The sequence below is a fragment of the Canis aureus genome, chromosome 35 (genome assembly GCF_053574225.1).
Source record: "Canis aureus isolate CA01 chromosome 35, VMU_Caureus_v.1.0, whole genome shotgun sequence".
In the NCBI taxonomy this organism is placed as follows: Eukaryota; Metazoa; Chordata; class Mammalia; order Carnivora; family Canidae; genus Canis; species Canis aureus.
In genome coordinates this window covers 6094913-6122573 of record NC_135645.1, presented here as the reverse complement: position 1 = coordinate 6122573, position 27661 = coordinate 6094913, and the positions used below count along the sequence as shown (strand labels likewise).

Sequence of the window (27661 nt, the reverse complement as noted above, 5' to 3'; positions counted from 1 at the left end):
AGCTCTGCCTTTTCTGATTCAGTTTTAGTAAATGGATTCTTATTTAAATTCAGAAGTCACGATAGTAAACCTCTAATTATAGATAAGAGAAGAACAGGCTCAATGCAGGTGAATAAGGTGAAAGCCAAGCAACAAAGCCACATAAAACATATTTTATGTAAGGTATGATGCCAAAAACGTTAAAATAAAATCCTGTCCTATAATTGGTAATTATGTATGTCTTCATGAAGCTATGAAAACCCCTGTTTTAGCCTTCTGGACTTCAAATACGTTACGCCTGCTAATGTCTGCTCTTATAAAGACTTGTTTGCTTTATTAGTCATTGTGGGTAACATATTCAAATTTGCACTTCTAAATCTAGAAGATATATAAACTACCACTTTTGTTTATTATAAAAAGGATTATTCCTCTTCTGTAATAATTTCACCTTTAAGAATATAGGTAAATACTAAGAAACATGGAAAAGATTTGTGTACAAAAATGTTTATTATAGCATTATTTAATGTAATGAAAAATAAGAATCAACCTAAATTTTTCATAGTAGGTGAATGGTTAAGTAAATTAAAAATGAAGCTGTTGATGACTTGTGTGTATCTGTGTATGTGTTGATGACTTTTTAATGACCGAAGAAGACATAAGCCTATGGAATTATAAGGAAAAGAATGCATAGAAATAACATAGCAAGCAAGTCTGTCAAAATAGTTACAGTGGTTACCTCTAGATTGATGAGATTACAGAAATAGGGCTTTTTCTTTAAAATTGCTAAATCTACAGTGAACTTATATTACTCTGCTAAGCAGGATGAAATCAAGTTAAAAAAAAGCAATTTAATGGTGAGAGACAGTGTCTAAATCAGGAGTGGCAAAGAATACCTACAGAGGCCCTCAGATAAGAGAAGTGCGATAGAGGCCTATAGTTCATTATACCCACATGGCACATGAATGGTGGAGACTTCATTACATAAGCAGATGAGCACCATGTTGAGCAATGCTGCTGGTCACCACTCTGTTGTTTTGTGTGCAGGAGTGTGGTCCAGTACAACCTAATCTAATTTTTTGAGAGAAGTAAGAAAGATAACCTTAAAAAAAAAAAAAAAAAAAAGATAGCCTTAAAGGTGAAATGTCCTGATTTTTATGTAATGCCTCAATGTCTGGAGGGTCTGGCTTGGCTCAGGCCACCAGTTTTGAACTCTGACCTCTGTTAGTACAACAGAAGTTCAGAGGAGAGTGAGATCACTGTAAATGGAGGGGTTTAAGAAGGGGCTATAGTAAAAAAAAATAAAAAAATAAAAAAAAAAGAAGGGGCTATAGTGAATCAGCGCTAGAAAAGAGGGATCTGGGACTATTTGCTTATTCACTTATTCAATAAAATTTTATTTAGTGTTGAGAAAATGAAGATCAATCAGATAAAGATCCTATTTAGCAGCTACTAAGGGAGAAGGTTTCACCATAGCTAACATTTCTTACCACATGCAGGCATTATGGCATACTATATCACATTATATATTATTTCATTTAACCCTTACAACTCCAGGAGGTAGATAATATTATTATCCCCCATTTTCCACAAGTGAAAACTAAATTTTAGAGATGTTAAATAACTCGACCAGGTCACAGAGCTGATACAGAGCCAGGATTCCAGACCGCAACCTAATTCTAGACCAAACCTCTGAACAAACATTATAAGAGCATATATTATGGGAGATCAAGGGAGAATGAGATTACTCTTAGCAGCAAGACTGATTTGTGGGTGGAAAGATTTGTGCTGAGAGACAGCTATGTTGTGTCATGGTCCAAAACAAGCTCTAGCAACCAAATGATAAAGATAAGAACTAGGAAGCAATAGGTCTGGGATAGAGGTTGAAAATTAAAAGTTGGTAGGCCAAAAATGGTACATACATAGACTGTAATCTTTAAAGATTTAAAAAAAAACCCTTAAATTATAATTAGTTACCAATACTTTAAAAATCTGGAGAATTCACATGAAATAGAATACCCGGTAACACTAGGCCCACATTCCCAACTGGTGAATCTAGAAAAGGTTGCTCAACTTCCAATGGGGTTCTCCTTTTCCTATGTGGCCTATTTTGCTCATTTATTTTCATTACCTGCCAGGACACTGCAGGCACTTGAGTCTAAAACCACTGGCTACACAGTGAGGCATCAGCAGGTGGGAAAGCATAACCAAATGGAATAAGACAGACAAGAGCTGGGAGCTGCAGAAGCTAGGGGTTTTGGAAACATGGATCCAGCAAGACACTTCCCCCAGGGTGCTGGATCCTAAGGCAGAGAGCATTTACCTCTTCCTTTCTTTTTTTTCTTTTTAAAGATTTATTTATTCATTCATGATAGACATAGAGAGAGAGAGAGAGAGGCAGAGACACAGGAGGGGGGAGAAGCAGGCTCCATGCAGGGAGCCTGATGTGGGACTCGATCCCGGGACTCCAGGATCGCTCCCTGGACCAAAGGCAGGTGCTAAATCGCTGAGCCACCCAGGGATCCCCTACCTCTTCCTTTCTGATTGGGCTGGACCTGGTCCCAAGATCTTTGCTTGGGGGCTAGAAGGAAGTGGATTAGTAAAGACAGAGGGAAGCTTGTCTGAGGGCTCAGTGGAGTAGGTGGAAACTTGAAGGACACGAAGAATTTAGACAGCAGGAAGCAGAAAAGTTAATAGGCCCATGCAGTGGCTCACCCAAGTTTCTGTTTTCAAGACAATTCTCTGGCTGGTTAAGTATTAGTTGCCAGGAAAAGAAGTCAGAAAAAAAGGAAAACAAACACAAACTCAGTTTCTTTCACACCTTTAGTTGTGTTTTCACACCTACAGGCAGAGTGATCCCTTCTTAGGTATCGATCTGAGGGTCTCATTTAGTTCTGAGGGATCTTAGGAAAAACATTTCCTTGGATTAAAGGAACTTTGGGCAAGTTATTTACTTCTCTAAGCCTATTTCTTCATCTGTTAGAAGATTTAATAGTTTCCAATTTTCAGAGGGTAAGGATTAAGTGAGTGAATGGAGGAATATGAAATACATGGCTGGAAGGAAGAAGTGATTGCTGGGATGAGCAGGGATGGGGCTGGGAACCTTACATAGGTGTTGTCCCTGAATCTTTACAATAACCATATAAATTAGGTATTATTTTCCCCATTGAAAAAAAATGAGGAAATTGAGGTTTAGAGAGGTTTGGTAACTTACTCAAGGTTGCATAATTAGTAAAAGGTAGAGTGGAGAGATTTACTTAAAAAGAGCCAAACCACACCAAAAAAGTACACTGACATCTGTGTGACATTCTAATGATAGTCATATAGCATTATCAGTGAGAAATTAAAACAGATTCAGTTCTATATCCTGCTAAAACCTTGAGATCACCAGCTGTGTGTCCCTAGGCAAGTGGCCTAACTTCCCTGAAACTCAATTTCCTCATCTGTAAAACTTTCTACATTTATTATATTAAACTAAATGTAGTGATGCACTTAAAGTACTACCTACTTATAAGTGATCGATGAACAGGTATTAAGTTTAATAATGTTTACTGGACCTGCACTAAGTATCAGGAATGCAAAAGGAATTAAACATGTTCCCTGCCCTTGTGGAAGTCAGGACAGGACATCCATATGAGCAGTGAAGTTTTAACACAAGGAGGAAACCCTTAAAATGAAAGAATAAATGATGTGACTTGGGAGGGAGAAAGATACAGATATGGTGAAAAAGGAGAGAAGGATGGCAGGCAAGGTTCAACTGTGAACTGTGGAGTCATCTGGATCTCAAAGGAGCAGAGGAGCTTTGCATATAGAAAAGTCAGGAAAGGCATGCCAGGCGGAAGGAATAGGTTGTGCAAAGGCAAAGTACACAAAAAGTCCTGAAAGGTCAAGGAGGGTCAAGGGACAGTGAAACAGTTCAAGTGGGACCAGAAGGTAGGTTATATGGGTTGACTGATGAAAGCAGAAGAGAAAAGTTGGATTCAGGCTGTGAAGGGCATTGTGTGTTTTCCTAAGAAGTATGGCCACTAGCGCATGAGGGGAAAGGGAGCAAGTCTTCAAAACAAGGAAGTTTCGTAATCAGATTGCTCTCGGTGAACAGTAATGATAGGGTAAAGGATAGTGAAAGGCAAACAGGCAGGATGCTGTTGCTGTCATCCAGACAAGAGGTGATAGAGACCCCAAAACTGGCCACCAATGAATGGGTGGCGGTGAGGAAGAGGAAGTGAAGGATGATATAAGCACAATGTGTGAAATCCAAGGTATGAAAATGGCTTGCTCCCTTATTTACCACAGTCATCCCAAAGGACCAAAACAAAGACACAGAAAACCTCTTGTAAAAATAATCTCCTTTGTTTGTATGCAAATAGGCCATGCACAGTGAAAATGGAACTCAAGTATGATGACAAATACAATATTTTGTCTCCAATACTTGAATCGCGAAGATCGGTTTACCAGTGCAGTCCCTCTTAAGAATTCCAATGTCTTCACATCAAAATTGCAGACAACCAGTGCGAGGCTTTTTTTTGAGATTTCTTTCCCTCTTAAACCAGATGTGAGGAAAGCTATTTAAGGCGGTTTTCAAAAGAGGCCACCCTTTTCTCACGTGGCTAGAGAGTAGGAAGAGTGACATCTGTTTTATTGGAAAATTTCTTCCAAGTAGCCACATGCCTATGGGGTGGTGGACCTTTAGAATCTTCCAGATAAAAGCATGTGAAGGGAACTGCAAAATTACATCTCAATGGTTCTGCACCATCAACTTCAAAATTGCAAATCCAAGTTGATAAATACATGTTGTAAGGGTTCCCAGAAGTCTCAAGTACATTGCTTTTGGTTACAGAGATCCCACGGGGAAGTGAGCCTTTGAGTGTGCTATGCCCACTCCCTTAACCCTGTTGTGAAATGGAAGCTTTAAAAACTCCAGTGGTGTTTTGTTTTGTTTTAACAAGCTTAGTCATACTGGCTGTATTCTATATGCCCCAATCTATTTTATTTTACTTTGTAGAGTACATTTTATTTATGCTCTTATATAAATATTTTGCATAAAAAGGTGCTTTCGCAGATCATGCTTCCCTAAATTTGAAATATGCTGCCATTTGCTAAAATGTGTTAGTTTTGTTATGTATTATATTCTCTCCTCAGCACAAATAGGAAAAAGCATATGGACTTAACTCTTCAAGCCACTTTTACATTTAGCATATTACCTCATTTTATTTCTTCTAACTAAGATTTAAAGGAAATGGCAAATGTCAGATGCTTTGTGAAAGAAATGACAGTTTCTCAGAATGTGTAAGTGCATACCCTTAAGCAAATGGGCCACTTTAAATTCAGAAATCACAATCTTCTGAATTTAGGTTTAATGTTCCCAGTTAACACTAAAGATTGATAAAGTGCTATGTTTGGAATCATATATTTACTTTGTTGAATTCTGAAAAGTACCATCACTGATGTTGGTAGTTTATTGGTATTTTTTTTTTTTTTTTTTTTTTATGATAGTCACAGAGAGAGAGAGAGGCAGAGACACAGGCAGAGGGAGAAGTAGGCTCCATGCACCGGGAGCCCGATGTGGGATTCGATCCCGGGTCTCCAGGATCGCGCCCTGGGCCAAAGGCAGGCGCCAAACCGCTGCGCCACCCAGGGATCCCTGGTATCAATTTTTTAAGCTTTGTATATGTTTCATTCATCTTGGAAAGATTTTACATAGTTTCGTTATTTGTTAACTAGTAATATCTTTTGGGTAAACTCTCAGAAGTCCCAAGATTCTAAGATTATATTGTAAATATTACTAGATAGCTAGGATATAGAATTATTAAAATAGAAATTAAGTATCACTTTAGTCTACCCTTCTCTGACCGAGTTTTCTACTGTGCCACCCATGACTAACGGTCATGCAGACACAACAACCATTTAAAATATGAACTGAAGGAGAACCAATATTTCTTAGAAAAGCCTATTCCCTTTTCTTAATTATGACCGATACAGATACAACCTAGTTAGAATCTATCACATGCTATTAGGAAGTTATTGCATCATTAGGACGTCCTACATAACTAAAGTTGTTGATCTTGAAAATCACTTGGTGGCAGGTCCCTCGACATTACTAATTGGTATAGGTCTCCTGCACTCACCTGCAGAATCTTGCAGAGCAGGGACCCTCTGCTTTTGTTCATCTTATATCCTAGGACCAGCCCAAGACCTACTCAATTAAGGCTGGTGAAGCATTTATTGAATGGCTGAAGGCAAATTAAAAAGTAGAAATTCCAAGTGGCGCTAATCAGTGGCTTATTATTGGAAAATGGGAAATATTGTTAAGATACAAAAGATGGGTAGAAACAAAGGTAAAGGATAAAATATGTGTATTTGTTTGTCACTAGAGCCCATAGTTATTACCAGTTCCCATGGACACCCTAGAGCGACCCCTGAAGCTGTGCCTAGTTCCTTTTATGACATGTTTGTATGCACAGCAGGCAGACACAGGGGCAGGGTTGCTCTGCAGGTGGTCTTGTTGATATACTTGTGATCTCTAGTGTCCTGGGGTTGAGTTGTGAGTCCCTCAATTCCCCAAGCTGTAGTCCTTTCTGGCTTGGCCTTGTTTCCTGATCTGTGGTCCAGTTCCCCATTGCCCCCTCAGGCGTATCTCCCAGTGCTGGGCCTGGTTCCATAGGGAGAAACAGTTGAAGTGCCTCCACCCACCACACTGTAGATACCATAATTCCAGGAGCTCCCAATTCTGCGTGTGCCACAGCACACCCCCACCCCACTCAGCCGTGTCTCCACCAGACAACTGACCATTTTCAGACCCTGGGTTTGGGATGGCTGGCTCCTTACCTGCCAGGGTTGCCATCCTTAGCCTGAGCTCTATGCCATGTTTCATCTTCCACCCTTGCCCATACTGCTAAAGTAGCGGTTCATCTAAAGGCCACATCCAGCCCAGGTACAGCAGTACTTCTTTTTCTAAAACCTGTACATCCTGACACTTGCCGTTTGACAATTTTTCCTTACCCTACCTTTTACTAGATGCTAATGTAATCTTCAGTCCAAATACATGTATACTGTTGCTGAAGTTTGGGTATGTTTTATTAAGCCACCATTCGGTTTTGAGAGATTCTTGACAGCCAAGAATCTTTTGCATTCATTTGATAGAATCTTGTAAATAACTGTTGGTGTCCTTTGCCTCTGTGTCTTCTCCTCAGAAGACGTCTAGGCAAAAGTATGTCACTAGGTCCTAGTTTCTGTGCTCAGAAGTTGATCGAATATAACTTAAGAAACAATACATGTTCCCTCTTTCTTAGCACGCATGAATGATGGGTGTGAATTTGCATCATGAGAAAGTGAATAAAATAAGACACCCCGGGCAGCAGAGACACCACCCCAGGACCAGAGAGGAGCCTGCGCTAGAGGTTGTAAGAATGAGGGTCTCTCCCTACCTTGGTGACCCTCTTATAGGATATAAATATGGAGGCTGCAAAACTTTGGCTCAGACAAAGAAAAAGACTCAACCTTCAATACTTAACCATTTAAGATTGCTTTTAAATGTACGTCAATGCTGTATCTCCCACTCAAAGAAAAAAGAAACTTACTGCGTTTCTAAGAATGTTCCTCCAGAAACATGGAACTGAAAGCTATTTTTTATTGATCTGGGCCTTAGAACACAATGGGACTTTTTAACGTACTTAAGGAACTGACATAAAAACCTATAATTCTGCACAAGAAAGATGCAGAAAATATCAAAATAAAGGGCAGAAATACTAAAGTACAGATGTTTTGCAGCAATATTTTATGCATGGTGTTTGATCACAAGTGGGCAACGTGGAGAAGTGAACCTCTGGACTGTGAAATTGATGCTAATTTTCTTACCCACTAGTGTAGAAGCTCTCTAAAATGTCATGTCATTAACTTAGCTGCTTTACCAGGAATCAGTGCATGTGGTTAGTGTGTGTGTGTGTGTGTGTGTGTGTGTGTGTGTGTGTTTAATCAATTAGGCTTCTTTTTTTTTTTTTTTAACAGTTTTAGACTTACAGAAAAATTGGGCAGATGGTACAGAGAATTCCCATATACCCTCTCCCCGGCACACAGTCGCCCCTATTATGATCGTGAGTAAGTGTGGTATATTTGCTACAATCAGAGAACCAACATTGTTCATTAAAGCTCATGCTTAACATTTAATTCCCCTCTTTGGGTTCTGCAGTTCTATGGGCTTTGACAAATTTATAACATGTATCCACCATTACAGGATCATAAGGAAAGTTTCACTGCCATGAAAATCCTGTGCTCCTCCATTCACCCCTCCTCACATTTCCTTGCAATCACTGATCTTTTTACTCAGTGGTTTTGCCTTTTCCAGAATGTCATCTAATTGGTAGCATACAGTATGTAGCCTTTTGAGGTTGACTTCTTTCATTAAACCATATGCATTTAAAGTTTGTACCTGTCTTTTCGTAGCTTGAGACCTCATCTCTATTTATCATTGAATAATATTCCATTGTATGGGTGCACCACACTTTGTCTATCTATTCATTTACTGAAGGGCACGTTAGTCGCTACCGCTGAGCCACCCAGGCGTCCCACTGAGCACCTTTTAATGTGCTTATCTACCATCTGTGTATCTTCTTTGGTAAGGTGCGTGATCAGATCTTTTGTCCGTTTTTAGACCGAGTCATTCATTTTCTTGGGTTTTTTTTTTAATTTTTTTTATTTTCTTGGGTTTTAAGAGTTCTTTATACATTTTGGATGTCAGTCCTTTATCAGGTATCTGTTTTGCAGATGCTTTTTTCCACTTTGTGGCTGTCTCTTCATTCTCTCAGCGGTCAGGGTGTTTATGCCTTCAGGAGGAAGGCTTTTAGAAATACTTTCTCTAACAGCAGTAAAAGAAAAAATTCATAGCAAATGTTTTACGCTCTCTCAACTGGTGTCAAGGATCCCTCTCTGTGGACCCAGAAGAGTTCAACTAAAAGAGAAGCGTCAGGCCCTGGGAGCGGTGGCTAGCTATCCTGCACTGTGAGAGTTTACGCAGCAGGGCTAGGAACAAGAACAGAACCTCCCTGAGCTGCATGACTTCTAAACTAAACACCGTTTAGGAACTATGCATAGGGTAGGAATTTCTGTCCGGAAATCCAAGTATGTAAAAGATAATCACTTTCCATATTTCCTTTAACTCGACCTAATCTCACCCGTGATACCCATCCTGCCAGTTGGATAGGAGATTCGATCTTGATCATACAGGGGTGCCCTTTCCTTCCTCCAGAATTCAGGAAGCTTACTTAATGCCTAGAAATGGGAGAAAGGGCTTAACGTCCCAAGTCTGTCTTGGTTGCCATTGGCAACCTCACTATCTAAACCACGGGAGTCTGTGAAGCCTGGCAGCTCCCGGCCCCCATGTCAGTGGGGGTTACCAACTGAGGCCCATGAGCCAAGCGCACTGCCTCTGTAGGCAAGAGCCATGACTCCCAAAGCTTTAGCCCCCGGGGAGCACTGAGAAGGGTGCTTGGATCCCACTGCTCCCAGGACCCAAACACCTCTGCCCTTCCTTCCTCTTGCATTTCAAAAGTGCTCTCTTTTCTCTTCTTATCTAGGACACGTGTATCATCTCTTCCATGGGCTTTCACAAAAGCCCAAAGGTGCCTTGACTTTTGTCTCTTCTGCTTTCTCTCTTGCAAACAAAACAAAACTGTGTGTCAAGAAATCTCGAAAACAAACACTAACATTTCAATAAATACAATTGCTGCTACAATTATTTGTGGAAACGATCTTGTCCTGTATTGGAACTACCACAACTTAAAATATTTAAATTTCCTCTTGACCAGTGACCACAGGAAGTCATTTATATATAGCAAACAAATACGTGGCTGGAATTGGAAAATTTGGCTGTTTGGATCTTTCCAAATGCCCACAAGTTCCTAGCTCTGCCCTTCCCTGCCCCCAGAGGAGAGCCTAACTATGTGGTCCCAGGGGAATATCTCTTGGGCAGTTCAGCAAGAACATCACAAAGGTATCTATTTCCCTGACCCAGCTACCATCTCTGGCCACTCGCTTCCTGCTGCTTTTGCTTGTAGCCTTGGCCTCATCAGATATGAGAACATCTGGGAGTGAGGCATGGAGGAAGCAGCCCCACACAGAAAGCAGCCTTCTGAGGTTACTAGTAACTTCCTCCTTACTAAGCACAAGGAACTGATCTTCATTTTGCTTAACCTCATCTTAGCATTTGATATTGTTGACCACCATCACTGCTGAACCCCATCTCTCCTTGGCCCTGATGACCCTTGGGTAAGGCCTTCTTATCAAATTTTTCAGCAGCACATGGCTTGAAAAGATGACCAATACAATGAAAGACATGTATGGGATTTAGAGTAATTTTGATTGGCTGAACACTGACACACAAATAAGATTGGACCAGGAGGTGGTGATCTGACATGACACTTGAAAAAATAAAAATCATGGTCAGCCACTCCAATACAACTGTTTATAAGCTTATTTGATCTCTGACTCATTAACAAAAGTGATCTTATCATCATCCATTCCATTTTGTGAGCCCTCTCTGCAAAGAGGTATGTTAATAAATTCAGGAAGTCAGATGCCAGTGAGAGAATCACCAGGTTGCTTTGGTTCTAGAGACCACATCATATGAGGAACAGTTGAGGACACTGATACTATTTAGCAGAGAGAAGAGATATCTGCTTTCAACTCTTTGGAGGGCTCTATGTAAAGAAGTTAAAAATGCATATACCAGTTAGTTTACTATACAGGACAGAGACAAGTAGATGGTACTTATAGGGCTGAGGAGAGAGAAGTGGGAGATGTGAGATTATTATAAAGAAGACCTTTTTCTCTTAAAACTGTCTTATCAGGTAGTGAGTTTTCCAACATAAGTGAGAAAGCAAAGACTGGATGTCCGTCTACTGAAGATAACATCAAAGGGGTCCAGCTTCACAGTGAGAGGCTGGGATGACTTCTGAGGTCCCTTAGACAACCCTGCAATGCTAATGAAGTCATGGAGTAAGGGAATTCCATGGCACCGTGTTGTCCTTTATTTCTGCTGCCAGCCTCACCCCTTATCTCTCATTAATTCAATGTTGCAGTGTATAGGATACTGCTCTAAGCAGGAGCTGAAACGAGGAGATGAGAGAAAATATGTGAAAGGGAAAACAATAAAACAGCTTTTTTAAAAAAAAACCTGATACATGTCAGGATCTGTGTGAGACACCATATATGTGTCTTCCTATCTAATCCTTACAACAAGCTTATAAGATGTTTAGCATTACTTCTGTGATGAAACTAGGGTTCAGAGAAGTTAGATGACTTCCCCAAGAACACACACGTATCAACTAGTGTTGAGTTTGAACTAGCCAGAGTTTGAACACAGGTGTCTGTGATTCCAAAGCCCTGTGTGATGTGTTATTTTTTACTCACCCTTCACTTATGGCAAGGTATATTGGCTTTTAAAATTTTTTTGTTGATATAAAGACTCCTTTTAAAATAAACTGACTCAAAAGTAAGTCAAGAGAAAAATAAGTGTATAAAAAAATTAATACAGATTTGACATAGATATGAAGTGGGACTAGTAGCTAGAGTGACTGAAATTCAGTAAATACTATTCCAATATTCCAATAGTAAGACTTTCCAATTTAGTCTATCTTAGATTTTGACTGCTGAGTACAAAGAAACAAAGGAAACTTGAAAAACGAGTGGAATGTAAATTGATTCTCCTGTGCCCTGATACAGGGGTAATTTCATGTGTTACAATAAGGAAACTAAATGGACCCTTTGAAATTAAAAAAATATATGATTGTAAAATCCAGAGGAAAACCCCAGGTGGGGCCTATCCGAATAAAGGATGAAGTTTCCAAGGTATACACACAGAATGGCTGAGAGGAAGTGAAGACCCTATGAGTCAGGGCCCGGGACCCATGCAGGAAGGCTATGGGTTCAAGAGGTCCTGGACGGAAGGTGAGGGAGTTGATGTGTTTTTGGGAAGAAAGACCATCATCCTTCCAGTGGTTAAGGATAATCTTTGTGGTCCAATAAAGGTCAAAATGAGAACTGGACGGTCTAAAAGGAAGACAGGAAAGTAATAATGAAGAGTAAGTAGCTGCATAGCATGCTCAGGGCCAGGCGATTTACATGCAAGATCCCATTTGTCTTTCAGAACAAAGCAGCAAGGACGCTGGTCACATTTCCTGAATAAGAAGACTGAGATGGGGAGATAGATGTTCAGAACTTTTTCAGGGCCCAGCAATCAAGCCAGCATTTGACCTTGGGCCACCAGTTTCAAACCCAGGCTGTGCTACTTCCCCTGCACCACAAGTCCTTGCTTGGGTGCTCCTTCTCAACCCAGACAACAAACAGCTTTTCCTTTGTTACTTTAATTTCTCCAGCCCTGCAGGGCACAGTTGGCCTCCAGGGAGTGGAGGAGGCTTGCTCAGAGGGAACTTCTCTCTTGAGTGCAAATACTGCAGGCTCAGAAGCACACAAATCTCTCCCCCTCCCCCCAACATTGAGCAGAGGGCTTTGCAGGGCCAGATTGAGTCAGAAAAGGAAGCCATACATTGGGGGCAGGATTATAGGTGTGAAGCCTGTCCCTGCTGAAGCACTAGGTTTGGAAAAATCCACTTGACATTCACACAGCTGTCACTCCTCTGCTTGTGACTTGTCCCTGGACTTGAGAGTACCACCTAGTTCTATGAACAGGAGCCAAGGTAATAGAAACATTCTAGATTAGGACAGTTAGGATTAGATTGGGAAAATGTGAAAACGGGCTGTGTATGTTAATTGGCTTCTAGCAGGATCCATGGAGGTACACTCAAAGTGAATGGTTGGTGGGGGGGTGGGGTGAGTGAGAAGAGAAATACCCAGTGTCTGGGTTCTCTGATTACAAACTGTCTCCTGCAGCCCTGCCAAGCCAGACACGGTACAGGGTACGTGGCTACCCCATCAAACACTTGTTAAACTGAGCTGAACCTTTACCTATGAGCCTCAGAGCCTGCACTCCCGGATCCCTGTCAGTCTTTGTCATATTTGTGGCTGGGCTGTCTTTGGGGAGTTTCCTCAGGGCTTTACATTCACTCACTCTCCGCCAGTGCATTCGTAGTCATTTTCATCGGTGGAAATGCCCACCTGCCATCAGAAGTTATCTGGAACCAGCCCCTGTCTGTGGTGCTATTTCTTTCTTGTCAGTTCCCCTTTCTACATTTGAGTTCTAGCCTCAGCCCTGACATTATTTCTTTCTCTACGAGGGGTGTTAGGACGTTATGGGGAGCTCACGAAGTCTCCTCTTTGTTTATTCTTAATACCCGGCTTCTGTGTTCCTCGGGAATGCCACTGGGCTTATGCACCTGGTCTCCGGGAGCTGCGGTGGATGGGCATGTGTGACAGGTACGTTCTTCGGGCGCCCGGGTGCCTGGGGGCACGGGGTTAGATGAGGCTGAGTCTGGGGCAGGTGTTCAGAGGTGGGGCTGCTGGCTGGCCAGGGAGCGGGTAAGAAGGGCTGTGGAGGACATGCACCGAACTTCTGGGCAAGCCTGAGCTTGCTTCTGAGACTGGCCGTGTCGGAGGTAGGACAATACAAAGACGTGGCTCTTCCAGCCAGATCCCTTTGTCTGCTTTGGTGACCTAAGGGACGGGACAGGCAGGAAACAGAAGGCGCCACTTACCAAACAACCCGCAGCCGCCCCTGGCCTCTGGCTGCCGGAGGCTCCAAGTAGCTCTGCTGCAGGAGAAACCATCCAAGACGCTGGCCCTGCCTGGGCCCCTCGTGCCAGTGGGAAGTTCAGACAACCCAGGCAAAAGCCACAGCCTCTGCAGCGCTCTCTGCTTTCTTATTTGGCATTTCTCTACCTGTCCCTCTTTTTTTCTCTTTTCTCCATTTCTTCCTCCCATCTAAGTGCCCCATCACACTATTGGCTCCTCTTGGCACCAGAGACCAACAGCCCATTTGAAAAGAAAGTCTTAGGTCAAAAAAGAGCCCAGGCAGTGGTTTCTCGTGTTCTGTATACCATGAACGTATTTGCATTTGCAAATAGGCTTAAAATAGTGTCTCCACTAATAGTTATTTAAGGAGAGACAGGTGAAAATAATTTTTGGCCAAGGGAACTTCCCACTCCCCTCAAATTGTAATAGCTAAGGAGATGGTCTATTCCTCTGACGTGTAACCTCAAACTTGGGACGAAGGCTCCGGACTTACATGAGTCTAATTATGTGCACAAGCTCACAGTTCTGTATTATTTTAGCTGTTTGCTGTTGCAGGTACCATGAATGCTATTTATATGAGCTATACCGTGTATAATAGAAGCTTTTATAAATGTTTGTTCACTGGTGTTTTCTAAATATATTTATTGAGGGCTTAACTATGTCCCATGTAGTGGGGTTTTAACAGGGAGCATAAAAGACATGGTCCTTGTACTCTTGAAGCTTTTAGTCTTATGGGAAAACAGTGCTAATTAAATAGTCACACTAACATGACTGTATGGCGACAGTGCTTTGAAGGCAGGGAAATGGCTCTTTGTGATTTTACTCACTGTTTAATAACTATGTCTTTGAGCTTGATATTTTGGCTACTCTATACCCCTGAATGTCAGGTGTCTCTTCCTGGTGGAGATGAGGATTGGATTTTATGGAGTTGAGGCTAAGGTGAGAGTGGAAAGAGCATAAAAGGTGAAAAGGTAACCCAAGCCAGGTTCTTTAGGAGAGAATTGAGATGTTTGAAATACCATGTTTCAAAAATGGGATAGAGGCCAGGTTTAGGTGTTTCTGGGCTAGGAGCCTAAAGCTGTGAAGAAACAGAACAAGAACAAAACATGTCTGAAGCAAGCAAGGAGGGTGGTTGGAAGGTTCCTGGGCGGTTATCCAGAGTCTAGGCAAGTGTTGACAATTCACCTTTCGTGGTCAGGCAAATAAGAGTATTTAGGGGGCAGGACAGAAGGATAGGGCCTTAGGCTGGGCACATCATTCTTTACTGGACCTTTATCCTCATCTCTAACCTTATGTAGAGCCTTGTTTCTGAACCGTAGATTGGCGTATACTCAGGGTGAGCTTTGGGAAATAGACACCATTTTGAAGAGGTATAGGGGAAAAATATGTCTTCAGCACTTTCCATCTCCCCATCAGAAGAGGAAGGTTCCCATTCACTAGTCTCCCTACTTTTTTTGAGTATGATTCCTTTCTGAGTTCCATTTCCTATTTAGATAAATTAACTTGAACTTAACTCTTAAGGGCTAAAACCAAAAAACATTGCTCCTTTCTAGTTAGCATTTGCATTTTAATAGGGGCTTTCAAAAATGCCTTAACCCAAGGAATGAGTAATTTGGGAATTCCAAGCACCCGGGGTTGAGCTGGTACACGGAATGGGGAGAGGGGACGTCCCTCAAATTGTGCCCTTGAAACACTAGCTTTCTCTCTTTGACCATGATTCTGGTTCTGAGAGAACAGGAAGGGGCCCTCTTACAGGGCCAGGATTGGCATAAATGCCTTTTAGTGAGTTCTGTGGGTCTTATTTGCGGTAGGCGGAGCCTTTGACCAGAGGTGCACAGACTCACCTGTATAACTTGGCATGATGCTTGCTCATAGGCACTTTTTTGGCAAAAAAGGAAAAAAAAAAACGGCTTCAACAACCATTGATAATTTGGAAAAGGGATGCTCCTTGTCTCAGAAAGATCCAATTCTAGATATGACTAGGAGAACTGGGGATGTGTCTCGTACACAAACTTGCTATAAGTAGACTGGAAAAACTAAATGCTCTCACCATGCTGTGCTCCTTCTTTTGGGTGAGTGAGGGGAATGGACTCCTGATTTTAATACTTAGTCACCTACAATATCAGGGAATGAATAAAAGCAGCCTTCTTCTCCTTAAGAGTCTACATAGACATTTCTTCATTGTGCATATGCATCTTTGATGCTGTTACCCTACATCTGTGTGGAAATATTCTGCTCCCAAGTGGGTGAGGGGAAGGACAGCTTATCAACGTAAGGCAGTATTACATAGGAAAAATTCTCCACAAATAGAGACCCAGGAGGATTTGCTCCAAGAAGAGATTGGAAACCAAGTTAGTCAAATGACCCAGCCTGAGCTAGAAAGAGACATAGAGGGCAGGGGAGCTCAGCAAAGCTGAAAATGGGTGACGCACATCCAGAGCCAATCATCTCCTGTGTCCACCAGACACCATGAAGTGCTCACGTTTTCATCAAGGCAGCGCTCATGCTCATGTCTTTCTTGTCATACCCACGGTCCTCATCTTGGGTCTATGAGACTTTAATATTGGCTTTCTTGATCCCCCTCACATCAGCCCTCACCTCCTTCCTCAGGCCACTGACAGGCTTATTTTCTTTAAACTTTGATTAAATATTTTTTCTGCTCCTAAACCATTAATCCCAAACTCTCAATTTTCTACCACATCAAGTACAAACTGGTCTGATATTGCAGACTCCATTAAGCTATCCTACTCCTCTTACAGAAATGAATTCCCATTATTTGGGAAAATAAGTAAGTAAAAAAGTAAAAATGCCCTGTAGCATCCACTGTGTTAATCTCTTAAACAAGAGTGACTTCTAGTACTCAGTTGTTGAATGAATGAATGAATCAATCAATTAATCAATCAATCAATCAATATCTTATTCTCATCGCCACATCCTGTTGATTATAATCCTAAATATTGCTTGAACCTCTCCACTTTCACTTCTACTACTACCACCCCAGACCAAGTGGCCATCTTCTTTCATTTACATGACTACAGTAGCCAACTGATTGGTCTTCTGGCATCTGTTCCAGCTTCCCTACTATCCATTTGCTACACAGTAGCCAAGTCATCTTTTTAAAATATCGCTCCTCTAATTTCTTCAGTGATTCATGTTGCACTCAGAATAAACACCAAAGTCTGTTGCTGACCCCTAAGATAAGCACGATCTGGCCCCTGCTGACCTCGCCAGGCTTGTGTCCCCAGTCTTGTAGTCACTTAAGCCACATCAGCCTTCCCTCATGTACCCTCTTGCCTCACTGCCTTTGCACCTGCTGTTCCTTTTGCCTAAAATCCTCCCAAGCCACTCCCTTTCCCCTTATAGCATGTATTTAATCTGTTCTGTTTACCTATTAGTGTATAACAAACTCTCCCAAACTTAGCAGCTTAAAACAATGAATATTTTACTCTGTCTTACTGTGTTGTAGGCCAGAAATCTGGGTAGGCTTTTGAGTGATTTTTCTGTTTCTCATGGCATCAACTGAAGTCATATGGTGGTTAGTATTAATCTAGTGAATGGGCTGGTCTAGAGCTGCACTGTCCAATTCAGTAGGCACTAGCCACGTGTGGCTACCACCGATCACTTGAAATGTAGCTCATATAAGAGCTAGAAGTGCAAAATACCCGCAAGATTTTGTGCAGAAACAAGAATGTAAAATTCCCATTAATAATTTTATATTGATTATATGTTGAGATTATAGTATTTTAGATATACTGAATTAATTAAACTATATCATTAAAATTAATTTTTACCTTTAAAAATTTTTTTACTGTGGCTACTTGAAATTTTCCAATTACATATGTGGTTGTATTATATTTCTGTTGGACAGTGCTGACCTAGATAGAGCAAGGGTCAGCATTTTTTTCTGTAAAAGACTAAATAGAAAACATCTTCAGCTTTTCAGGCCATATGGTTCCTACCACAGCTACTCATCTCTATGACTGTAATGGACAAGCAGCCATAGACAATAATTAAACAAACAGGTATAGCTGCATTCCAACAAAACTTTATTTGTAAAAAGTAGGTGGTGGCCAGGTTTGCTCTGCAGGCTGTAGTTTGCTGACCTCTGACTTAGAGGATCCAAGATTTTATTCCTATGTCTGGTGGGTTGGCAATAATGGCTGGAAGGCAGGACTCAGCTGGGACCGTTAGCCCAAACACATGGCCTCTTAGGCATGATAGTGTCAGGGTAGTAGGACATCTTACATGATGGCTCAGAGCCCCAGAAAAAGTATCCCAAGAAAAATAGAAGCCATAAGACTTTTTTTTTTTTTTAATTTTTATTTATTTATGATAGTCACAGAGAGAGAGAGAAAGAGAGAGAGAGAGAGAGAGGCAGAGAGAGAAGCAGGCTCCATGCACTGGGAGCCTGATGTGGGATTCGATCCCGGGTCTCCAGGATCACGCCCTGGGCCAAAGGCAGGCGCCAAACCGCTGCGCCACCCAGGGATCCCGCCATAAGACTTCTTATGATCTAGCCTCTCAAGTCCAAAACATCCTTTCTGTTGCATTCTATTGGCCAAACAAGTCTCAAAGTCCGCCCAGATTTAAGTAGAGGAGGTTAAACTTTACCTCTTCAGGAGAGGAATAGCAAAGGATATGTGTCCATATTTATCACATCATTCTTCAAATCTCAGTTTAGACTAGTCCTATAATAAGCATTCAAAGTACCATGAATCTCTCCTTTGTAGCGCTTGTCATCATTACAATTTTACACTTATTTGTGTGCTTATTTCACTCCTCCACTAAACCATAAGTAACCATGTGACGAGAAGCTGTTCCTGGCTTTGTTCATCATTATATTCTGAGCACCTAGCACAATGCCTGGCTCAATAAATATTTGTTGAATGAATGAACAATATTAGGGCACAACTTTTTAGCCATTAACTGTACTGATTTCAATCCCACATTTCTCGGTATTGCTCTCAAGCATATCATGACACTCTGTCAGAAGCCTTGTTAAAATCCAGATACATTCCATTCCCAGCAGCCTTATTATTTTGTATTTCAGAAACTTTTTTTTTTCAGAAACTTTTTAATAAAGGAAATAATACCCTATTCCTCCCCAGTACGTCAAAGGTAATGACAGCTGCTCTAACAGTATAGCTTTAGGTTCTGGTGCTGCTCTGAGAAAGAATTGACTCAGTGTGTCAAAATAGAGGCAAGCCAAGGCCCCCGGAGGCTGTAGCATCACCTCCTGCTTTGCTTAAAGCAAGGACTCTTGTATGTGTCAGGGAGTGGTATACATTGCCACCCTCCACACTGATCCTAGAACTTAAATTGTAGTTATATTTGTACACTCTGTCTTTCTTTGTAATACTGTGTGAGGGAGCAAAGCCCCTCTATATCCCCCACAACCTCCAGAACAAGCTGTCATTAACTAAATCCAGTAAATGAGCAATTCTCCTTAGACACCAGCAAATTTAGCAAACCTCTTTCTCTCAAATCCATCAATCAACCAACCAATCGATCAATCAATCAAACTTCAGAGAAAAATAAAAGAGTGGGTAGACTCAGAATCCTTTCTCTTTGCTCCCATAGCACAGCTGAACCTGGCTGGAACTTTTAAAGGAACTATACCAATGTGAAAAAGAACACAATGAGGCTGTGTGGGCTTAAACCTCAACTCTATCACTTACTACTTGCGGGCTAGGGTAAGCTCTTAACCTCTATGAGGCTCCATTTCTTCATCTACAACGTGGGGATGGATAATCCCACCTTGTTGTGAGGAACAAGAGTGTAAATAGTCATTCAGCTGACTCTAACTCACGGTCTATGATGGGCCAAGCACATACAGTAAGGAAAAGTGCCATACGGTGCGTGCTCTTCTTTGGTTTCTGTAGTGAACCTCCAGCTACCCAGAGGCTACTTGCTTTAGGTTTTTGACCAGTTTACCCACCTACAGACCTTATTGTGAACACAGCTGACAGAAATCTCTTCTCAGAGAATCCCCCCGTAAATTCTTAGGTTCTTTCCTCTCTCATTCCCCTTTTTGCTCTCTCCCTTCAAAAGCCAGGGTTTCTACTTCGCAGGCCCTCTGGAGAAAGCAATGACTTGAGGTTGTGGTTGGGAGTTCATTCCTGTGGGAGCAATGACATCTCTGCTCTTCTTCAGAGCCAACAACATTGAAGAAACTGGTTTCCTAACCCAAGTCCCCATCCTCACACGTACGCCATGGCTAGAGTTGAGAGAAATTCTTCACATGAGGAGTAAAAGATCATGTCAATCTCTAGTATTTTATCACCATATTTTATTAGGGTCTCTGACAAACAAAGTGTCCAAAGTGTTGTCCAGGACAGTGTCCAATCTTCAAATCACTGTTAGGAAAGTTTACTAGAAAGACTGTCACTGCTGGACCAGAATTTTGGGAAGGAATATAATCTCTGTCCCCAGATTCATAAAGGGTTTTGCCAGAAGTGTGTTAAGGTTTCTCTGCATAACTCCAAAGAATGACACCAGTATTAATGAGAGGAAGTTAAGGAGAGGCAGTTTCTCGCTCAGGGGAAGAGAGAATTTCCAAATAGAGAAGTTAAAATAGTATTGATTTCCTTGTCATACCCAGTGCTTCTCCCCAGTGCATGAATTATAGGGACCATTTGTCCAAGATATCTTGGGCCATACTGATTCATGTTGTAATTTGAACTAAAGGTGATTTGTTAAATTCATAGTGAAATATAATTTGATTTTGTGTCCCTGTTCAACACATCACCCCAAGGAAAACCAAATCTTTGGTTAGGTCAAGCATGCTGATTTTTGGTTTGCAAACAATGGGAGATTCCTATATTAGATGACAGTTCAGACTCAAAGGATTCCCAGTCTTCAGATTCTATGATAAACAGGATGCTGGTGGCGATTTATTATGAGGAAGTGCACAGGAATCAAACAGAAAACTCTCTTTCCAGACTCTACCACTGACTGGTGTCAGCTTTGGCCCAACAGTTAATGTTCAAGCTCCATAACCTATTGAAATCATTGGAGGGGAGAGAGAGAGTAATCAGGAGCAAATGTGAGGTTCATATACTGAACACCTACTGTGTGCTTCAGCAATTGAATATGTTTGCAACTCATTGTCACAAAGCACGACCTCTCTAAGTAGTTACTAATTAAAACTAATTTTTTGAAAATTAAAGAGCCCCTATAAATTAAGAAAAATTTGTAAAAAGCCAAAGGCTCAAAATTTAAAGTAAGTAGAAGAAATGTATGGACAGTACATGAAACAAGAAATGTTATCTCATGGGTCTCCTGGGTGGCTCAGTCAGTTGAGCATCCAGCTTTTGATTTCAGCTCAGGTCATGATCTCAGGGTTGAGAGACTGAACCTGCTTCCGGCTGCCCGCTGGGTGTCTGTCTCTCTCTCCCTCTAAAAAAAAGAAAGAAAGAAAGAAATGTTATCGCTCCTACATTTGAAAAGATGTTCAAACTCATACTAAAAGAAATTCATTTCAAAATTATAGTGAGAACCACCTCACATCCGTTAGAATGGATACCATAAGGGAAAAAGTAAATAAATAACAGGTGTTGACAAAGACGTGGAGGAATTGGAACAGCGCAATTGTGCACTCTTCATGGGAATATAAAATTATGCAGCTGCTGTGGAAAACAGTATGTCGGTTCCTCAAAAATTAAAAATAGAATTACCATATGATCCAGTAATTCCACTTCTGACTATATACCCAAAAGAAATGAAAGCAGGGCCTCAAAGAGATATTCATACTTCCATGTTCATAGCAGCATTGTGCACAACAGCCCAAAGGTGGAAGCAACTCAAATATCCATCAACAGACTAAGGGATAAACAAAATGTGGCACACACAGTGGGGATATTATTCAGCTTTAAAAATGAAGGAAATTCTGACACATACTACAACACAGATGAACCTTGAATAAATTGTGCTAAGTGGAAAAAGCAAATCGCAAAAAAAGACAAACACTGTAGGGTTCCACTCATGTGAGGTAGCTAGAGTAGTTAAATTCATGGAGACAAAAGGTGCAATGGTGGTTTCCAGGGCCTGGGTGGAGGAGAGAGTAGGGAGTTAGTGTTTAGTAAGTAAGGACTTTCAGTTTTGCAAGATGAAAGCAGTTCTGGAGATGGATGGTGGTGACGGTTGCACAACAATGTACTTAATACCACTGTACACTTAAAAAAATGAGTTAGATGGTAAATTTTATGTTATGTGTATTTTACCACAATGAAAAATAATTTTTTAAAATGACAAAGAGATGTCATTTTAAGTTTCCCTATTGGTAAAGCTCACAAGTTAGAAAACATGCTATGTTGGCAAAAACCTATGTGAAAATAAGCATGTCCGTGTTTATTGCAGGGGACCATAAACATACAATCTTCGGGGAGAACAATTTTTCAATGTCTTTGAAGGTTAGAGTTGCAATTACCCTTTGGTCCTTAGGTCAGGCCATTTCTACTTCTAGGAAGATAGCTTACTCTCACATAAGTATTTTGGCATATGATCAAGGTTTTTCATTGTAGCAGAATACTGGAAACCCTTAAATGTCCATTTATAGAGGCTGGCAAAATAAATTATTGTCATCCAATAGAAGACAATAGAATATGCAACGGTTAGAATGAAGATATCCACTACACGCTGATACAGAACAATTTCTGAGGTAGTGTCAAGGGTGCAAAATTGTGTATAAATTGCTACCATTTAAAAATCTTTTAAATAAAATGAAAAAAGAATATGGGTAGATGTTTCCATTTTGTTTTTGTCTAAAATAACTGCAAGTAGAGGCAAGAAGCTATGAACAGGTAACAGTGGGGGAAACTAGACAGCTAGCACACCGGGTTGGGAGAAAGAACTGCTTTCCACTCTTTATCACCTGTACCTTTTAAATTTAGGTATGTGCAGGTATGATCTATTCAAAACTTTTTGACTGAAGAAAGAGGGTATAGTCTAGAAGGGAAGAAACCTAACAGACACTTTTAGCCCCAAGCTCTGTGCTGAGTGCTTTGGGAGCAGAGGACAGGTGTCTAGCATAGCCCAAAGGGATCAGGAATGGCTTCTAGACAAACCACCCCCAAGGAAGAAATTTCTGCTATTGGATCACAAATAGTTGCGCATCTTCTCCTGAGCATTCGTTTGTTTTATCCTAATGAACAGATCTGTAAACTAATTCACCAATTAGGTTTTCTTTTTTTTTTTTTTTTTAAAGATTTATTTATTCAGAGAGAGCGCAAGAGAGGCAGAGACACAGGCAGAGGGAGAAGCAGGCATCATACAGAGAGCCTGATGTGGGACTTGATCCAGGGTCTCCAGGATCACACCCCGGGCTGCAAGTGGCACTAAACCGCTGCGCCACCAGGGCTGCCCTAGGTTTTCATTTTTACGTTGGCTGTTGAAAGGCTATAGGCCACACTTGTGACCTGAACCACGCAGGGTGGGCAGATTTCTAAATGCTAAGCGTTTAGCACTGGACTTGTACCAGGCTCCATTTTATATTCTTACATTTGGTTTGCTTCTTAGCTGTTTCTAATTTTGGTCATTTTCCCTTATCCTATGCTTCCCTGTAAGCCACTATAGCCTTTTTGGTCTAAGTTGGGGTAAGTGGGTGAGTCAAGAAAGAGGGAAGGAAAGAAGAGAGCATAGAAGTTAATAAGCGGTGCCTGCTGTTCTCCTTGGCTCCATCATGCTCTCAAAGTGGGGTCCTTACGCCAGCAACAGCAGCATCACCTGTGAGTTAGACACAGGTTTTACCGAGCTTATTACATCAGAATCTCTGTGGACAAGGCCCAGATAACTGCTTTAACATGATCTTCCAGAAGATTTTTACACATGGTAAAGTTTGAGAATCACAGGGAAACCAAAGGCAAGTTGATTTCTAAACGTAAATACTCTTCATTTGTCCCATCATATCCATTGTCTTGGGCAACCTAAGTAATGCCAGCTACTCCAATAACCAATCCCCCAAATTTCATAGCTTACCACAATAGAAGTTTATGTTTTCCTCACTTTAGGGTGGAAAGAACTGTTTTGTTAATTTGTTCACCAATCCAGATTCTTTTCATAGTGAGGCTTTGCCATCCTCTAGGGCCTTGCACTCCTCCTCTGGATTCTCTGCATCCAAGAAAGCAAGAGAGGAAGGAAAGAGAGAGAAGGCTTTAGTGGCAGGTCTGGAAGTAACACCAATCTTTTCTGCCTACAATTCCATTGGCCAGAACCCAAACACATGGGCCACCTAACTGCAGGTGAGGCTGGGATGTAGGGCTTATCTGTGGAGCTAGGAGGAAGAGGAAATGGCCTTGATGAACATATAGCATGATCTCCGCTACATGCCGGGGCCTAAGTGAATCCCAAACTCTATTTGTCGTATTTTGGTTTTCAGTCATTTTCTAATCAAGTTTTATCTTTTCTTTTTTTTAACTCTAGCACTATGGAACTGAATAACATTCTCTTTGTGATGACCCTCCTGCTCTATGGTAAGAACCTTTTGGCTTTGTAAAGTCCTAGAATCCTTCTATGTTTACCAATGAGTTGGCTACGACAAGCCCAGGCCTGAGACTTGGTAGGTTTTACTTATTTCTATCCACTGTAGCCTAATACCACATGCCAAAAAAAGACTTTCCTGGAGAAGAAGCAAGCATCATGCTAGAGAGCAGGTATCTCAGCTGATGGCAGGTCTAGCCTAGAGGGGATGCAACCCTCTGTACACCCTTCTCCTCTGCCATCTTACACCCGTGTGGCACTAGATGCACAAAGTAGGGTAGACTGGCCTGTCCAGCAGCACTTAGGGAGCTGGGGGGAAGGTCCCTGCTCTGACACCTCTGAGGCTTAACTTTTTAGCTCCACACACACTTCCTTCTGGTCTTCTCTGTTCCCATTCCTGGCATTCTCAGGCTTTTAGAAAACAGGTGACAGGCTTCTAAAAACCTTTCATTAGGGAACATTGGTTTCCATGTTCCCTACCTTCTCTCTCACCCTCCACAGCCTTCCCTACCAGCCCATGCCCATAGATCACAGTTGCCCCTGCTTACTGGAGGGATCAAGGAGCCCAGCCTTGCTACTCCCTACTTCAGTGACCTTCAGCTAGTTGCATCAGCTGATTCACCATGAACTGAATGAAGCTGAGGTTCAGGGTTTCTCACTTAGACAAGCTCTTTCCAAAGTCCCCTCCAAGCCCTAGACATGGTCACATGTCTTATTCTTTGATAAAATCTCCGTTAAGTATATTTTAACCACAATATTAAAACCACTATCTCTTTCCACTGTGACTTTTCTCTCCATGACATTCTCCTTCTGTTGGGTGGTACTGTAGTGGCCATGGGCATTTTGTATTTGAATTCTATATTCTCTCTCTTAAAGAGCACCCCCCTCCCCCCAAAAAAGAAGTTTTAGAAGAGTCACTCTCACAAAAACTCAGATCTTCCCTGTTTGCTGCTCCTCTCTGAGTTTCAGTTTCTTCATCTATAGCTGGGGTTGGTTGAGGTTCCTGCACACATCCTGTGACTAGGCGCCTTTGGTTTTTCCTCTCCTGCCCCTTCCTGCTGTTCATCTTCCCTGCCCTCAATACTGAGAGAGAAGACATCCCAATTTTGAGGGGGGGCAGACTGGGAGGATGAGCTAAGCTTGAGCTCGTCCACAGCAGCAGACAGGCTGCCCCTGACTAACTGGCCTGCCCATGGGTTCACCTCCTCCAGGTGGCTACACACTAGGCCCTTGGCCACTGTCCTCATGCCTGCTGTGTGTGTGGAGGGGTCAAGGCTCTAGGGAGAGATGCTCTCTCCAATTCATGCTGCCTGGGACAGGACCTTTTGCGATTTCTGTTTTCTGCTTAGCTCCTTGGAGCTTGTTGTTGAGTCCATGAATGTGAGGTCTCTAGATGTGCTAACTGACCAGTTCACTGATACAGGTCAGAACAGAAGCTTCTACTTCCCATGGCCAATGACCTGCTAACTTTAGCTCTTGGGGAAGAAGACTGTATGTGTGAGGAAGGGGATAAGACAAGGCTCTGGAGAACATTGTCCAGCAGGAAGCCCTTCCCATTCCACTCCCTATTCTATTTGCTTGACAAGTACGTAGATGTAGCACTTACTTTGTGCCAGGTACTGTTCTAAGCATTTTATAAATAAATAATAACTCATTTAAACATCACAATAACTTGCTGCTTTAGGTCTTTTTTTTTTTTTTATTGGAGTTCAATTTGCCAACATATAGCATAACACCCAGTGCTCATCCCATCAAGTGCCCCCCTCAGTGCCTGTCACCCAGTCACCCCAAACTGCCCACCTCCCCTTCCACCACCCCTAGTTCATTTCCCAGAGTTAGGAGTCTCTCATGTTCTGTCTCCCTCTCTGATATTTCCCACTCTTTCTCTCCTTTCCCCTTTATTCCCTTTCACTATTTTTTATATTCCCCAAATGAATGAGACCATATAATTTTTTGTCCTTCTCTGATTGACTTATTTCACTCGCTGCTTTAGGTCTTATTATGATTCACCATTTTATAGATGTGGAAACTAAGGCCCAGAGAGGTTAAGTAGTTTGTCTAAGATCAACATAGCTAATGAGTAGCAGGGCTTATACTCACCACACAGTATAGAATCAGTGTCTGTTCACTTAACCTTGACATTTTGCTGCTTCTCCTAACTCTTGCTCGTGAACTATTCATAAGTGGTGGTAGGATTTGTTGCTTGGAGACCCAAGCAACTTTAGTGGATGTCGCTTATTCCTCAGACAAGTTCACAAGCTCCGCACCAGCACGTCCTTCACCTTCACTGCAGCCAACACCTCATCTGCCCCTAGTGCATGGGGCACCCTTCTCATTGCAGTGACCAACCCAGCTCTTATGACTTGGAGGAAAATGAAGAAAAATGACTTAGAAACAAATTTTTACAAAAGTCTATTACCATTTTCCCCCGAACTTTCTGACTCTGCACACTGAAAGTGAGACTAAAGCTGAGAAGCCTTATCAAAACTGAGTCCAGATGTCACTTTTGCCCTTGCCTTGCCTTTGAAGTTTCAAAGTGCCCTGCCTGGATACTCTTTAGCCTCAGAAAAGAGAATTACCAATATTGAAACCATGAAAATAACCTCCCCAAATGGTAGATACTTAAGTTTTATGACATAGAAGAATAAGTGACTATCTATTTGGCAGTATAAATTTCAATACTGGGATAAGAAATGGTGATATCAGATTAGAATATCACATTGCCAATACTTTACAAGCTATTAAAAACAGCAACAATGAGAAAAACAACAAAAACAGATACCATTCTTTCTTAAAGAAAGAAAGAAAGAAAGAAAAGAATCAACTTGAATTTTATCTTTCTTCTCAAGACACATCTCTGCTTACTGGGCTGATGAGCACTGACCTGGCCATAGGCAGGCATCCAAGGGAAGAAAGGAGATGCAATTGGCCCAGTTAATCCATAGCAAAAATGCAGAGTTGAATAATTCATTTGATGGCAGAGATAAAACAGTGCAGCAAAATAATTCTGTTTTTCGTCTCCCCCATATGTTCTGTGTCCTCCCTCAGGGAAATTAGACATTCTAGTTGCTGCCCCTGCCCTTGAGGGGCTTAAGACTGAAAAGGGCAGGTGGGCCTTGCAGAATCGGACCTTACAATTTCTGCTTTGTTTATTTATAAAGCTAAAGCAATTTCTAAGTGCCACGTGCAGAGGTACCTTTACCTGTCAAGTTCTGTTTGCTGCTATCCTAGCACCTCTGGAACTCTTTAAAGACGGAGCCAGAGTAGTATTTGGAAAATCACTAGTTCACACATCACAAGGGAATTTCTTTCTGGTTTGACTTTTGATGGTGGCTCTCTTATTGTCTGGGGGTTGTCTGAGTCATAGTGCTTCCCATTTCTCTTGAACAATACCTCTGGTTCAATGAACATACCTGGGATGTAGCTGAAAATCTTTCTTCACTTTAAAATTCACATAAAATTAGCTCAACTCATTCTACATCTTATGGAAAGGTCCACTGTTTCCCCCCAGATTTTTGCAGGTTTCTAG

At 41.6% G+C, this 27661-nt stretch overlaps 1 protein-coding gene and 1 long non-coding RNA gene across 12 annotated transcripts in view; one reads left to right on the top strand and one right to left on the bottom strand.

Moving 5' to 3' along the window:
- CD86 (CD86 molecule) overlaps positions 1 to 27661 on the top strand; it is a 90801-nt gene that overhangs the window by 36496 nt on the left and 26644 nt on the right. For 5 of the 8 annotated variants that reach the window (XM_077884033.1, XM_077884027.1, XM_077884028.1 and 2 more), the window contains one exon: positions 24076 to 24125. In XM_077884033.1, the coding sequence (XP_077740159.1) occupies positions 24076 to 24125 (50 nt within the window). Of the gene's footprint in view, positions 1 to 13156; positions 13342 to 19236; positions 19350 to 23872; positions 23895 to 24075; positions 24126 to 27661 lie in introns of those variants that run through there. The other 3 variants (XM_077884031.1, XM_077884029.1, XM_077884032.1) reach the window with 3 other exon arrangements.
- The window catches only part of LOC144305291 (uncharacterized), a 56513-nt gene continuing 48794 nt past the window's right edge, over positions 19943 to 27661 (bottom strand). For 3 of the 4 annotated variants that reach the window (XR_013372342.1, XR_013372344.1, XR_013372341.1), the window contains 3 exons: positions 26233 to 26494; positions 23632 to 23763; positions 20873 to 21054 (listed from right to left, as the gene is read on the bottom strand). This is a non-coding gene — a long non-coding RNA (uncharacterized LOC144305291). Of the gene's footprint in view, positions 20656 to 20872; positions 21055 to 23631; positions 23764 to 26232; positions 26495 to 27661 lie in introns of those variants that run through there. The other variant, XR_013372343.1, reaches the window with a different exon arrangement.